The 16,846-nt window shown below is 37.2% G+C and overlaps 1 protein-coding gene across 4 annotated transcripts in view; it reads left to right on the forward strand.

Moving 5' to 3' along the window:
• LOC137261452 (cytosolic carboxypeptidase 2-like) overlaps positions 1-16,846 on the forward strand; it is a 90,455-nt gene that overhangs the window by 24,735 nt on the left and 48,874 nt on the right. For all 4 annotated transcript variants that reach the window (XM_067799200.1, XM_067799201.1, XM_067799202.1 and 1 more), the window contains 7 exons: positions 10,600-10,667; positions 11,768-11,841; positions 12,843-12,925; positions 13,424-13,506; positions 14,104-14,237; positions 14,800-14,932; positions 16,225-16,346. In XM_067799200.1, the coding sequence (XP_067655301.1) occupies positions 10,600-10,667; positions 11,768-11,841; positions 12,843-12,925; positions 13,424-13,506; positions 14,104-14,237; positions 14,800-14,932; positions 16,225-16,346 (697 nt within the window). The remainder of the gene's footprint in view (positions 1-10,599; positions 10,668-11,767; positions 11,842-12,842; positions 12,926-13,423; positions 13,507-14,103; positions 14,238-14,799; positions 14,933-16,224; positions 16,347-16,846) is intronic.

The raw sequence follows: 16,846 nt of genomic DNA on the forward strand, positions 1-16,846 counted from the left end.
TTGTCAGTGATGTACAAGTTCCTTTCACAAAGCCACAGCAGTAGATTTAACAATACAGCATATGCAAGAACAAGATACATAATCCTCATTTTGAAAGATGTTACTGACGTGCTGCAGATCTGGAGCTTATTATCAAATCTGAACAAGTTTAGGTAAATCACTAAGATCACCTTGTCTTTTGTCCATGAGAGACCATCTCCTATCCCTAAAACTGGAACAGTGATGTTCTGTCACCATTGTCTAGTAACAGTAAATGACACTGTTTTTTTCCCTGGATGCTGCATAAAGTAACGAGAAGCTAAAACAAAAAATGGTCAGCTAGTCTGAATGGGGTATTCATGTTAAACAACGGCACGGCAAGAGTGTGTTATCACTGTGAAAGAAACACACAACACATACACACATATAGTTTAACTTCATTTTGCCAAGCTGGTTCCCACTGAGACGAGCAAGTATATTACTGAGCTGTCTCACTTCATGCCAGCTGGAGTGAATTAACTTGGTAACTGCTTGAACAATGCTACACAGTATCACCTGAGTGTTACACGGAATCACTGTAGTCCAACATTGGTCCTACCAAGAATATTTTAGGTACTGAAGTATAAAAAACACAAGTCTGAGCTTGCAAGATCACGGTGAGCAGCCACTCTCTGTCACCTGGCAGAAGTGAAGAGAACACACAAGACTGTCACCTATCTCCACTGAGTTTGGTAGTAAACACTACTGGCCCTCCCTATATCATTTCAACCATGTTGTAAGTGTCTTGCAGGAGGGAGTCACTGTTTGCATAGATTAAATTCTCAACGACTTGAAATAAACTTGATGTCCTGGTTGCCCTTCCAGTCATCACATTTTGACTGTCAGAAATTTCAAATTTTGAACTGTTTTCCTTAATGAATCATTAGTGACTTAAATTAACTCTTTTCTACTGAAGGGACTCAAAATTCTGTTTTTGTGATACATTTTAAAATGTTGCAAAATTATGGATATCAGAGACCATATTCAGATACAACTGGTCTCTGCTAGTATGTTGAAAATAAGTATTGATAGTTAACTCTTTTTTCTGGTATTCAATATATTTTTAATTCTCGGGGAGATTCTTTTGAGTATTTTACAACCAATTATGACAAAGATTAAATCATTTGGGATTAAAATCCATTCAGGGTGTAGGGATTTCTTGTGTACATGGTGTGAAGCCGAAGTTTTGGTGTTCTCCATTGTGATATTACTTCTAAACGGCATAAAATTATGCTCACATAGTCATGTGCGTGAGGTACCTGTGTTTTATTTTCATCAACTGAAAGACTTACTAATTTTGCCACTCACTCATGATGAAAGTGTATTGCATTTCAGTAATTTGTGACTATCATTTTCATAAATAAATACTGAAGAAAATATCTTTTGTCATGATGAAAACGGTAAATATTTTTTGCTTACTCAGCAAATGAATCATGTTACAGACATTTGAGTATTTGACATACAGCAATTACTTCTGTTTGTTGCTAGAACATGTCATTACAAACAATCAGTTTGGCTGCACTTCGACTAATGGTTTTGTTCCATAATGAAAGTCAGGTTGGCCCTGTCAGCCAGTTTGACCCCAACATGAATTACTTCCTGGCTGTGTCTGATGTAATGAAGAATGTAGGTACTTTATAACTGGCAAGTGCTTTTACTTAATCGTCAGCACTAGACGAAAAGGAGCCATGTTATGTCTTTTGTTGTAAGATAGATCCAGCCAAACTCAGGTACCTTGACAGGACTTGTTTATTGGCAGGTTGTGACCTGTATTTCAACTATACTATAATACCCGTCTTAATCTTTAACAGTTAATTTGGCTTGTCAAAAGTCCTATTGTCTGTTTGGCCCCTTCAACTGCCTATTTCACCTCATGACCTACCTAGTCTAATCACCTACCATGCCCATACACCTATGTAGTCTAATCGCCTACCATGCCCCAACACCTGCCTAGTCCCATCACCTACCTTGCCCCAACATCTGCCTAGTCCCATCACCTACCTTGCCCCATCACCTGCCTAGTCTCATCACCTACCTTGCCCATCACCTGTCTAGTCTCATCACCTACCTTGCCCCATCACCTGCCTTGTCCCATCACCTACCTTGCGCCATCACCTGCCTTGTCTCATCACCTACCTTGCCCATCACCTGACTTGCCCCATCACCTACCTAGTCCCATCACCCACCATGCCCCTTGACATACATTGCCCATCCCCTGGCTCTTCCTGTCACCTAGTCTAATCACCTACCTTGACCCATCACCTACCTTGCTCCATCAACTACCTAGTCCCATCACCTTGCTCCTCCTGTCTCCTAGTCTAATCAACTACCTAGTCCCATCACCTTGCTCGCCCTGTCACCTAGTCTAATCAACCACCTAGTCCCATCACCTACCTTGCCCTGTCACATAAATAGTCACATCACCTACTAATAGCCCATGACCTACCTATTCCTATGTATATTCACTACAATGCCCTGTGACATAAGTCATATCACCTATCTAGCCTTATCACCTAACTTGTCCCATCACCTATCCAACCCCATCAAGTTCTATTACCAAATTTTACCTTCCTTAACCATTCAATAAACATTGCCTACCTTGCCCCATCATAACAATGGTATCTCACCTGCCATGCCTCATCAGCTGGGACTTTCGCCAACTCATCCCATTTCCTCCATGGCCCAATCACCTACATGGACCTATCACCTACCTAAACCCATCACCTACTTGGACCTATCACCTAACTTGACCTACCACCCCCCCAAACTATCACCTGTCCCACCAACACTTGGTCTGGGTTAGATAAGCCGACAGGAAAGAGAGCAGACTGAATGTCTTAAGATATATCTCTACTTGATATTGATTTTGGGAGTTGGTTACCAGTTCGGAAGGTTTGCACTGGCTGATTACCTGTATTCATAGCTTGATTACAGGTGTGCAGTTGATTACAGGTGTGTTAAGTCCAAACCTTGGATGGGTTGACAAGCAGACTCTCATTGTATCAATGGATTCATACTGCTATTCATGCTGTTTTGAAATCATTTCAAGTCACCTATTTGATACTGTGGAGGTTGTATGATTTCAGTGGATTTGATCACCTGGACATTGAGATGACCACTGGTCAAGATTGTGGAGTATCTTACACAGTAAATATGATATGTTTGCTGCATTGATTTAATGATTTGACAGAAGTACCAGAGCACACTGTGGCTACAGGTGGATGTGTTAGACTTGATTGGAGGTAAAAATTCACAGCTGTGATGACTGGTGGCCAGAGATCAGGATTGACCAGTTTGGGATAAAATGGAAACATTGAAGTGGAACAAGTGGTCTATTGGAATTTGAGATGTTATGTCATTTGAACAAAGAAAGTGATCTGAAGCTTCAAAGGCTGATTGCATTTTGGATAAAATGAACATATTGAGGTGAAATATAGGATGTATGTCATTGAACGGAAAAAGAGATGTAAAGACTATTTGCATCTTCTCAAACACTTATAGTTCTTTTGAAAGTATAATTTGACAGAATTGTTGATAGTGTGTCTTGCAAATGTTGTTAGAGTGGATAAAGATATTGTCGAGATGAACTATTAATGTTGGACAGAGAGAAAAGATAATTTTTTTAGTGGGAAAAGATATGATCATACAGATGCTGGATAATCATAACATGCCAGGGAAAAAGAAGCTGTATGTTTCCTTTCACATGGAATTTCCATGCTGTCATATAAAGAGGATTTGAAATCAGTGGACTTGAAATTCTACTTCTCTTTGTTTCACAGTCAGCACTTATATAGAACTTCTCAGTCAAGAGCTCATCTGATTATGAACATACTTAGACATATTTCATGAAGGAAATTATGGAAATTGTTGATAGTATCAGCAGAACATGGAAAACCAGAGATAGCATCAAGAAGTTGTGCTTTGGTTGATGTTGATTGCATGTAAAATCACGTCAATTACCTTTGTCAGTGTCGGCCGTGAATGAGTTAGATCAACAACAGCACTGATTGTCACTAGATTGAATTAACATTGATTTCTGCATAGGCTCCACTTTATTTACAATAGATATTTTTTAATACAATCCACTTGGGAATAATTCCATGTGTGTTTACCTCACATGCATATAATGATGGACAGATATTGACACAGGTTGTGTTGATATCGACATGGGAAACAGTCATCATTTCTTGTGGATAAGGAAAAGTTAAAAGGTGTTTCCAAGTCTAGGCAGACAAGAGATCTAGCACTAGATTGAGGTATGAATTCAGTAATGTTATGACACTAGAAATCAGTGATCAGACAAGGAGAAATAGTGGTCAGACAAGGAGAAGTGTTCATTGATCAATCATCAGTGTAATGACCGTGGACTGGTGCTTATCCATAGAAGCCACAGTTGACAATGAGGCTAGCCTAGGAATAAGACCATGAATCTGTTTCTTAGATTGCAGATCAAGATATAGCTGAAATGAAAAGGATTATGTCTTGAGGACTTTTGTAGAGCTTTGTAGCTACATGGAAATACATTACCACGACATGGTAGCTACTTCAGTCTCTTGCTGGATAAATCAAGAAAGGGACGTTCATTACATGTGACACAGGATATGTGACATAGATGTTTAGGGAGGACAATTTTTGTGTCTGTCTACTTGGTTTCCTTTTAGAAAAGGGTGTGAATTCAAAATTGCATGTGTCAGAGATCCTACAATTTTCACAGGGCGATGTGATGGATTCAGTTTGTTACATACTGGCATATTGTTCGTTCTAACAATTACATGGATGATGTCAAGTTTCAAAATGAATTCCATGAACTCGTTGTTGGTCTGCACTGACAGTAGTGATGAGAGTGACTCTAGCAATTCAGACCTTGGATTTTATGATGGTCCGTTGCGATGTTGTAGTCAGATGGAGGTCCTCCGGGACGTGGATATGTTCAAGAATGCAGGTAACATTTTAACACTTCAGGTGTGGCAGTACTTGAAGTATTGATGTTTCATGGTTTAAATTATCTTATAAATGTGAAATATTTTGTTTATCTTATAAATGTGAAATATTTTGTCAAGATTAATTTTTTTGCCATGTTATCTCTGCTGAATGATATTTTTATCTATATTTTTGTTGTTTTCTATTTCCAGTTTACAGTGAAACCCTAAACCATAAGACTGTCTACACTTAAACAGTGATGTGAAATCAGGTTCTGGAATTCATGCAAGATTTTACCTGGTTTTATATAATTTAAACCCATACTTATTTTAAATTAGTTTTTCCACTTTGAACTTATAAAAGTTAAATGTCACGATATAGTGAAAAACATGGATTCACCTGATGTGTTAATAAATCACTTTGTTGACACATTGTTGCTAGCAAAGCTTTATATCAGTGAATACTCTACTCTATTAATGATATATAGCATTATTTATTACAGATGTGTTAATATAATTCCTAGTAATTCAGTCATGGATCTGTCCATTGACATGACATCTATTCACATAATAGCAATCAAAGAAACATTTCTGTCATGGTTCTAGTTAATATAGTTTAATATACCCAGGTAATGAAATTCACAAGGTATTGACAACAGAGCACAGGAACTCTCTCACCTTGCTCCCGTGATATATTGATTCATTGAGTGCTATTTACGACCCCTGGCCTGAAATTGACAACAATGTTCTGGGTGGCAGGGTCATATATCATTCTGTTGATGACTGATATGAAATGCTGTATGAGTTAGACACATCAGTTTCTGGTTGATCTTTACAACACATGGTTTCAGACTGGTTTTGATTGGACATAGTCAAACGGTGTGTAATGGATATTTTAACAAAATTTAGCTGGGGCGATGCCGATGGGGTAGCCCAGAGGTTAAAACATTCACTCGTCACCCCGAACATCCAGGTTCAGTTCCTCACATGGATACAATATGTGAAGAATGTTTCTGGTATCTCCCACCTTGATATTGCTGGAATATTACTTAAAGTGGCAGAAAACCATACTGTTTGTTGACACTGGTCATTATATTAATATTTCTTGTAACCATAGAATTTGCAACCTCTGTAGTGATAATGTTGTAGAAGATGAATACCATTTTCTTTTCATATGTCCCGCCTATGAAAACCTTAGAAAGAAATATCTAGTATCTAGAATACAGCAAATCACAGGTGGAAAAAAGCTGCCTTGTTACAACAAACTATCATTGAAAAAGATTCATCAACATTCAGCTTTATTATTCACCATCACTGATTCCTACTAGACTGTTAGAAATCATTGAATTGATCTATTCTCTTCATAGGAGGTGATTAACAGGCACAAATGGTCAGGCTCAGTTCTAGCTTGGTTGACACATGCCATCATATCCAAAGTACATAGACCGATGCACATGATGTTGATCACTGACTTGTCTGGTCCAGATTTGATTATTTATGGACCACCACCATATAGTTTTGGAGTGTTGTTGAGGGTGGCGTTAAACAACAATCAACCAATTTTACTACACTGTAAACAAGAAATCCTTTGTTGTGAATACTTTTAACTTTTGAAAGAATCCTCTCAGTCAGTTTTCACATGTAAACTCAAATACAGCTGTAACTGTACAAAATGTATTCTATAAATCACACACTTTCAATGTTTAGAGAATGTAAACATATCAAACAAAATAATGCTAAGCGACAACTTAATACTATACCAATTCTCATTCGTTTGATGTGGGCTGATGAGATGAAAAATTGATGTAGATAATTTTCCCTGTCTCATTAATCTCGTGTACATCCTAACATGAGCTGCTTCTGACAGAAATAGAAGAATGTCATGAATGATTAATGGTACAAGAAAGGTAGGAAATGTGTATGCCATATTGATACTCTCCGCAGCTGATTTGTGGCAGCTGTGCTCACAATCACAGGTTCCCAACTGCATAACTGATAATGTAATTTCTTCATTGAGCTTCACCTGATTAAATGCTCTTCCCATCAACCTTGACTATATAACAGTCTATATGCTATGCTGAGACCATCACTTGGATGTTATTGAAGGGTACAGTTACAGAATACCTGATACCTTGTATCATGTCACCCTAACCCAAACGCAAACCGTAAATCTTACCCTAACCCTACCCCTACCCCTACCCCTACCCCTAACCCTAACGCAAAATCTAACCCTTACCAAACATAAACTTGCTTGCTTTCAAAGATGGCAAAAGGTGTCTGGTATTCTGTAATATTGCCTATTGAAGCATGCATTGTTAAATAGTTATTAGCTAGGATTGAAATCAGGTGACAGCTGGGAAGTAGAAGGGTATACCACCTTAAAAGAAAAACATCACCAGCATTAAGAGGATTTAAGGAAAACTGGACCCACTTTGTAGTCTCAGCAAGCTTATGTTGTGTTCGTCTTTTTCTGCTTACCAAAGCATACCAATATGTCTAGCAGTTCTTGATGTCAGCCACATTATTCTTGTTGTTAATCCATAATAAGGGAAGTACAAAGAAAAAATGAATTAAAAATCAACAATGATACTAACTAGTAAAAACATTAAGGACTAATAGGTGTCTTTTGTATGAAATATGTGCTGAAATGGTTCACAGTATAATATGTTGTGTCAGAGATTTCAGAACTGGTTAAGTGTAGGTTTGACGTCTTCCTAAAGTGACCCGTGAAGGTCTGGGGTAGAATAGGTCTTCAGCAGCCCATGCTTGCCACAAGAGATGACTATGCTTATCTTAAGAGGCAACGAATGGTTGATTATTTATAGACCACCACCATATAGCTGGAATATTGCTCAGTGTAGTGTAAAATAAAACTCACTCACTCACTTCTTAAAGTCATGTGTCCATGTACCGAGGTCATCGTTGTTCTGATTATATTCATTGTGCAGGTAATGCTTTGAAATCCTTCATAAAAAGGATAGCATTTTCAACCAAGCTATAGACAAAATGTACTTGAGTGCATCTGTGATAAACGTATCGAAGACTTTGTTTGTCTAAAGAAAGTTCATATATATGAGGCAGGCAAATAAGTGGATATAACAGTCTGGATATAATGAACATACAAGAACTCCCAAATTCACAGTGATCTGAATCAGCTTTTTTAACTTGAGTTTAAAAACCCTGTTACAACATAGTGATTCTAACTTGCCAGTTCATCCGTCAGCCGATAGTTGTTGTTTTCAATCTTACCTCTGTATCAATATTTGATCATTGTTCTTACTCAATTTCAAATGCTTTGTATTGACTTGGAACCACTAGAGACTAGATTGCATGTCACTCATGCATGATCAAAAACACCTCATCTGACATGGTGAAGACACTACTCTAACCAGCTTAAACTGGCAGAAATCAGGCTGTGATGGCACTCTGTTTTCCCTTCCTTGCAATAAGTTTGCTTAAGTAAATTGCAAGTCACTTTAAACCTGACATTTTCCGTTGCTATTGTACATAATGATACAATTTATGAAATTATGTTATTTTTCTTTATATTTTGTGATATGAATAATAAAGGAGACAGTGAAGAATTATCAAACGTTTTACTGATTCAGAAGTGGTGATTGGCCTTTGTTGTAATGCACTGGTAATGAAATGATATGAAACTGACAACTACTTTATTATATTATGATGCAGCATTTCAGTACAAATTTATATACTGTTGTCAAGCACTCTTGACTGGACATTTTGCTGTGCCATCAGTCAAATCTTAAGATATCTGTAGACATTTTTTTATTTCAATTTTTAAATCAGTTATCTAAAAAATGAATATATCTGAAGACCTGTTGGAAGAATATCAAGACTATATATACAATGTATATAATTATATTTGTCATTGATAAGGAAGTTCCTGTTTTTACAGCAGAACAATAAAACTGGTTATGTTAGACCAATCTGATCAAAATCATAACTTTTGACTTCACTATCGAAGGAATATTTTTCTTCTGTATGGAATTTCATTTATATATACAGGGATCCATATAATTATTTTGACTCACGGGTTTTTCCCTCCTCAAAATCAAAATGGAGTAATGAGATGCCAAATGGAAATATAAACCGGGGTATTTCACAGATGGCATGATTTCATTTACTATTCCTTGCTAATTGAAACAGTTTGTCTTTCAAAAAACTTGACGAGTTTCTTTTGGTTAATTCTTCTCACAACAGATATTAGGAAATAAATTACACAGCACATTAAACTATATTGTGCATTAAATGTTATATTATTACAGATACTGACCGGAAGCGTTGTGATAGTAACACTGTTTAAGGGCTAACTTTTAAGCAAATTGTGGACTGGAATGATATTTTAACGCATTTAAACAAAATCTGACTCGTATTCTGCAGTTTTTAGGTGCATATCTGAATTATCCATGTATAACTTACACATGTATGCACCTTATCTGGTACCTTGATCTAACAAGTTTTCATATCATGAAAGAACTAAATTGTTTCAGAAAGGAGTCATTTAATTGACTAAAGATTATTGCTGTTGATAGTTGCTCTTGTTATTGACTGCATGCATATAAGGTCTTGATTACGAAGCACAGCTGTTAAAATGCTGAGTCTGTTGTATAGCAATATTTATTGACTGCACACTGATTACGGAATATTTAAGACCCACAGAGTACAACAGGATGCATGTCGATTTAACATTTTGCAGGCTGAGTAACTACCAACAACAGCCAGACCTGCTATTTCCAACCAAATCCCGGCTTTGATGTTGTCAATATCAATCAATCAGTCGTCAATAGCCACGGAGGAAACTCATATAGGAATATCGATGCATAGATAACAAATTAAGGCTATGCTGCAAGAACATTGCTGTTGTTCTTGAAGGACTGTTTCATGATCTGGTGTCATCTTTGATTTTGAAATAAGTGTGTGATTTCTCTTTGGAATGATTTTGTTTGATTTGCTGAACTTTAAAGTCGGTTTCAACCAATTCCAGGTATATAGTATCAGTATACCATTGAAAGTTTTCACAATCCTTTGTTACCAGTTCTGTTTTATAGGTAGGTGTCAATTAAGTTCAGAAATGATTAAAATCGCTGGATTACTTGGTATATTTCAAAAATTTTATTGCCAGATATATTTTTCTTAACGTGATTATAGGTGGAAGATTTCAAAAGTAATAATGCTACTTTGAAAACCTTAGATAGTTTTCATCATTTTATTTCGGGCTTATGCCAGCTTCAGATTTGTCAATGTGGTGTTTATCGTTAAATACATTAGCTAGAGAAAAATCTGATCAAGTCTTGAAAAAGAAACTCATCAAAACCAAATGTCAAATATTAATCTATATCAAATCAAAAATAACTTGAGCTTGATTGATTTCAAGCCTATACATTGAATACAAGGTAATCATGATTTGGTTATTATAAAAAAATAATAATGAATTTTAGAAAGTTTTTAATAGTATATTGATTCATCTGATAAAGGATATTGATCAGTGTGAAGACTATGGATTCTCCATTGTTACCAGAATAAAAAAACCCATGTGTTGCTGATTGAAGAAGGCAGTGGCTGCAGCTGCAAAAGGCTTTTATCCTTACAACTTATTGAGAGAAAATTATCCCAAGATTAATGCCATGGTGATATTTTCCAGACAACAAACTTCAGGAGGAACTGTTGCGAACCACCCAACTGGTGTACAGTTATGAAGCTGGGAGAATGGTAAGTAGTAGACAAGGCAAGGAGGATGCAGGTAGGTAAAGCCCCAAAACATTTTTTATTTTACATTTTAGGTGTAATGCTAGGTTTAACATTAACAAGTCATCTCAGTTTCAGGTGATGAAAATACTATTAACAAACTAAACATATAAATGAGGCAGGGTTTAGGAAAGGCAGAGACCATGGGCCATTTTGCACATTAGAACAAAAAGTACTACATTAAAATTTTGACATTTACTGCTGATACAAGGGCAGTGGCCCATTCTAAATTCATAAAATGGCTAATAATCCTGAAAATGGCCCATTGTCAAAGTTCTCTCTCCCAATCCCTGCTGAGGGAAACAAGTAAGGGAACACTACTTTGTACTTCATGGCAGTGTTCCTTCATTACTTTTTCTCAGATTTCCCCTCACAACACTATTCAAAACCTTTGGTGAAAACTGGAAAATATTAAAGGAACACTTGAATTGTCCTGTTACTTTATTTGTTTCTCTCGGTACTTTCCGAAATAAAACAAACAAACAAACAAACAAAAAAACAACTGTGTATGTGAAGATGACTTCACCTCTTGAATGAGCAAGATGTAGCTCTGAAACATCATGACAAAGACTGATAGCAGTTGTTATCTATAAAAAGGTATTCATGCAACAAATGATTAATGATTAGTGATGAGTTTCCATATAACCAAGTTAACATCTTGTTATTGATAACCTGACAGAAAGTGCACAGTACAAATACAGATTAGCAGTTACTGCTGGCAGTTACAAGAATGAAGAGTCACCATAAAGAGTAATGCAATGTTTGGAATTGTGTTGAAAATCAGAAAACATTTGTCAAAAACTGGGTTCTTAGGATATGAGCATTAAATGTTTTATATACACAGGTGTTCTGGAATGGTTGGTGGCTGGTAATTTCATTGGGAACAGTATCAATGCTATTTAGCCTCTCTCCTCCCTCTTTGGGATTTAGATTTTGGGATAAAATTTATGAAGGAAAGTATTCATACACAGTAAAAATTATCAGGTTCTAGTCCAGTTAAAGAATGTTTTTCAACATAGCAGCAGAATCATTAAATAATATGACAATTTAAACCTTCTGTCCAGGTTCCGAAACTACGAGAACCTCGTAATCTGTACGCTCTGGCTAAAGAATCGGGGCCACAGCAAGCTGCACGATGGTAAGTGTCTAAATGATTGATTTTTCTGATGTTGAAAGGAGAATTGCATGGTCATTGTGTGTGTATTGATGAATGAAATTGGTACCTTGTCAGAGATGCCAAATACTCCAATTGGGCGGAATAACTCAGTCCGATTTATCTTTAAAAAACTCTGATTTTTTAGAAAGTACAAAGATTTTTATGAATTTAGAATGTTTGAAGTAATTTGAGTAAATATCAATTTAAAATATATCTTAATTTTCTTAATATCTTATCTTGAAAGTATGCCCAGAAAATGCAATAAACTGCACGCTTCCATGCTAAATCAAACAAGATATCATGAGGGAGGCCCCCAGAACCCCACCATCTCAAGGGGCCCAAGGCCCTTCTTCCTCACCCTCATGTTGAAATTTCAGGGCTCAGGCCAGGCTTTCAGCCACCCATGACTCTGCTTTCAGTAGACTCTGGGTTGGCATCTCCAGAGCAACTGAGGAGCATAGATGCATCCATTCCTTATGTGCTTGCTGTAATTTGTGGTCAATCTCTCATTGACAATAGTTAAGGATCATAAATGAAAATATATACCAAATAAGAAAAAAACAGATTGTGTTCTGTAACCAACCCCCACTTTCTTTTCCATGGTGAAACCCATGAAGATGCGGGTTACAGTTGGTCTTCTTAGCTTGTCGTAAGAGGTGACTAATGGGTTTGGGTGGTCAGGCTTACTGACTTGGTTGACACATGTCATTGGTTCCCAGTTGTGCAGATAGATGGTCATCCTGTTGATCACTGGATTGTCTGGTTCAGACTTGATTATTTACAGACATATAGTTGGAATATAGTTGAGTGTAATGTAAGACTAAACTCACTCTTTATTGGTCATCTTTCCAGTAAGTCACCTCGACAAATACATTAGCAAAAACATCTCTTTCCCCTTTTTAGCAATACTCCATTAAACAACCACCCAACCTCGTATGCTAAGTTACAAGGTGTCACTATAGCTGACATTGTTTCTGTTTCAGGCCTGCTGACCTTCAAGTCCAGGACAACAAAGTGAAACATATCCGCTATGTGCCAACAGAACCAGAGACATTCTACAAACAGAGTGAGTTGACATGATAGCATTTCAAACCTATTCTATACTCACTTTCTGCGGTTCTCCAGTTTTTCTTTTGTTTTCTGTTTTCTTCAGTTTTTCTTCCGTTGGTGAGAGCAGTGTTCACAAATAGCGTCTGACCCTCTGACAAATCTGGCAGATTCGCCAGTGGTCAGATAGAAATCACCAACCCACCAGCCCCAGTGTCTGACCGAATATTTCACAATGTCTTTGTCTGAAGTTGGTAATTGTGGCATGTGACACTTGTTTGCTGTTTAGAAATCTTATGTTTGTTATCATATAATGTTAATAATTTCAATGCCAGTTACAAGAAATGTGAAATCTGAAATGTTTGTTTAAAATTATTTTGTGGGTCCTGTGAATTTTCAGTGGGTCAGACAGACATCTGAAACTTACAGGACCCAATGTCCTGTTACTCTGAAACACCATCGTGAGCACTGTGAGAGTGTACCCAAATGTTGATATCATTATCATTTACATCCACAGCTGGCCTAGAGAAGACGCCGATGGTGAGAGGTGAAGATGGTGGAGGAAAAGTTGTCTACAATTATGATCCAAAGAATTCTTTCGTAAGTTGAATGAATGACAAACAGTCTAATCCATACCAAAATTATATGCATGGATAACAATTATGCCGTGTGAATAAAATAATTTATGAAAACTAGTCATGTGGTCGTTGATCAACGTGACATTGAAATGATTGACAATGTGTGTCTTTTGTTGCAACCATTTAATTATTGGTTGATGTACTGATACAAATCAACAACTGCTAATTCACACATTTTTCATATTTCTAAAGATGTTTCATGATATCTTTGTTTGCTATGGGTTGACAATATGCTGGTGATGGTAATTCATCACAACATTATTGCTGAAGGAAATACGTAAGAATCTTGACTCTTAGCCTGCCTGGTTTGAATATATTCCACTTTCCATATAATAAATAACAGACAAACTCAAGCATGAAGCACATGAAGTAATCACAAATAATGAATTGAATTCATGAAAGAATTTGGTTTGATGAGCCAAACATGTGAATTATTTATTATAAAGGACCTAATCATCACGTATCCTGTTGTACTCTGTCATGAACTGTAAACAATATTTTGTTTATGACAACATGTGAGCTGGATGTCCAGGCAACAGCATGACCTTGTCTTTTTCAGTTTGTGCGATCCCGTGTTGGGGGGTCAAGGACAGGGTGTGAGCAGGTCGGTTATGTGCCAAAGTCTAAAGAAGACACCACACTTGTGTTCGAGTCTCGGTTTGAAAGTGGCAACCTTGCTAAGGCGGTGCAAGTGTGAGTTATGGCTCTGACTGCGATTCAGTCTTCAATGTTTGGTTAAAGATGCCCAAGAATTGTTCGTACCCTGCCAGAATTCAAATTCAAAAGCTTGATTATGAGTCAGATTTTCAACTGGGAGTTTCTTTATGTATTCATTTGATGGAGAAATACATGCATTTTTTATAATATCCGGGCTCTAATATTCCGGAATGTAGAGCAGAGATATTAACTGCAGGATAGTCTGTACACAGGTTCTGATCTTAATTCTGACAATACAAATTATACAATGTGTTTTTATAGCTCTGGTCAGTAGGCAACCATACAGGTTGAATTTTCATAGCGTTAGTTATAGGTTGGGGATGATCTTATACTGATGGAGTGTGGTATAGTCAAGTGTTTAAAGCATTCGTTCATCATGCCGATTACCTGGGTTCGATTCCTCAAATGGGTACTATAAATGAAGCCCCTTTCTGGTGTTCCCTGCTGTGATATTGCTGTAAGATTACTAAAAGTGTAGTGAAACTAACTCACTCACATCATGCTAACAGAGGCTTGTGTTTGTTTGTTTGTTTGTTAGCGGGGAGTATGACTATGAGCTGTGGTTGCGTTATGACCTGTACACCAACAAACACACCCAGTGGTACTACTTTCGAGTCTCCAACACCCGAGCCAATGTCAAGTACCGGTTCACCATCGTCAACTTCATGAAGGTCAGTCTGTAGTTTACACTTTCTCACATCACAGTAGTCTTACAGCAATGTTGGCTCTTCGGAAATGTTTGTAATTAGCTCAGCTCATCATAAGATAATAGTTAGTTCCATATTTGAAGATTCTCAGAGTGTCTTAAAAATGAGAAACTGATTGTACATGAATGAAATTTTAGTGTTTGAAGCCTTAGTATGTTTGCCAGGTATCTTTGAATATCTTAGGGAGGAGGAATTTTTGTTGTTGCTTGCATGTAAACTATACTGTTGACAGTTTAAAGTTCATACCTGAATCACCTTCACTTCAACTGTTGACTACATACCACTGTTAGTATTCCTATTTGTTGTTTAATTTTATTGATCACATTGGATAAAAACATGCACCTTTATGCTTACCTTCACTGATAGAGCTTATGTTGTGGAGCATTGTCTATATGCCTAGTATTCGGACCGTCATATGTTATGATCATTTTCACCAACTTCTGAAATATGGATAGGACAAAATGCAGATCTGCTGTATTTTCCATTGATGGTTATTATCACCCACACAAAGTTGCAGGGAATATTAAAACAAGTTAAATCTGTCTGTCCATCTGTCATACTTTGTCCAAAGTATATCTCCTAAACTATTTATGATTGCTTAACCAAACTTGGTGCACATGCCAAGCATGATCCCTAGATGTACCTTTTGGAGGTTAGAATCAGATATTAATTTTATTTTTTGCGATTTCCATGGAAATATAACTTAGGCTGTGGCTTTGAGGATGTCATCTTGTCTGGTGCAGGTCTCCCAAACTTTATCTTTATCAAACTTGGTACAAATGTTTGCCATGTTCACCATGATCCCTAGATGTGCCTTTTGGGGGTTACAACAGTGTGTGAATTTTATTTCTTGTAGTTGCCATGACAACAAGTTTGACTTTGACTGAAAGTGGTGTTTGTGCTCTTTTCTGAAGCAGAACTTTAAACCATTCACTATTTCTTCACCAAACATGGCACATGGATTGGTTTCGTGATATACTGGTGCCTTTGGTAGGTTTGGATTTCGGAATCAAATATATTTTGCATTTCCATGGCAACAAGTTCAACCTCAACTGAACTTTGTGGTGGTGTTCTTTTCTGGAGCACAACTGTAAAGCCTTATGATACTCCCCTTCCACTTCCACTTCCACTCCCCTGCCACAAGTCACACAAAAGCATTGGCATACTGTAATCATAATTAGCAGACATATTCATGAAGAATATTTTACCATTGTAGGGGATGTTGATGACTTTGTCTTCTTGTTTTAAATCTGCAGCCTGACAGTTTGTACAACTATGGTATGAAGCCCTTGATGTACAGTGAGAAGGATGCACTCCAAAGGAAGGTGGGATGGGTGCGGTCCGGTATGGACATCAAGTATTACAGGAACAATCTCAGGTAGCTACACCCTTGATGTTCAAAACTCTTAGAACCCATGTCCATTGTGTAAAGGATAGTACCTGCTGGAATGTGAAACTTGGTATTTTGATGAAAAGCCACAATATGTTTGGATGTTGTTTAATGCTGCACTCATCAGTATTCCAGCTACATGGCCATAGACTGTAAATAATCAAGTCTGGATCAGACAGTTCAGTGATCTACATCATGAACATTGATCTCCACAGTTGGGATATGATGACATGTGTCAACCAAGTCAGCAAGGCTGACCACACAGTCCTGTTACTTGCCTCTTACAACAAGCAGGGGTTGCTGAAGATCAGTTCTAACCCAGATCTTCGTGGATCAAAAGTCACGAAGAGATGGTACTTTTTACCCTTCCCAGCAGTTCAGATTTGGAGATTATAACAAGGACTGATTGGTTCAGAGTCAGAATAGTTTGGACTAGTACATGTCAGATACGCATGTTGTATATGAGTTAAGTAATGTGTTTCCATGTC

This window comes from Haliotis asinina, chromosome 14, assembly GCF_037392515.1.
Source record: "Haliotis asinina isolate JCU_RB_2024 chromosome 14, JCU_Hal_asi_v2, whole genome shotgun sequence".
NCBI lineage: Eukaryota > Metazoa > Mollusca > Gastropoda > Lepetellida > Haliotidae > Haliotis > Haliotis asinina.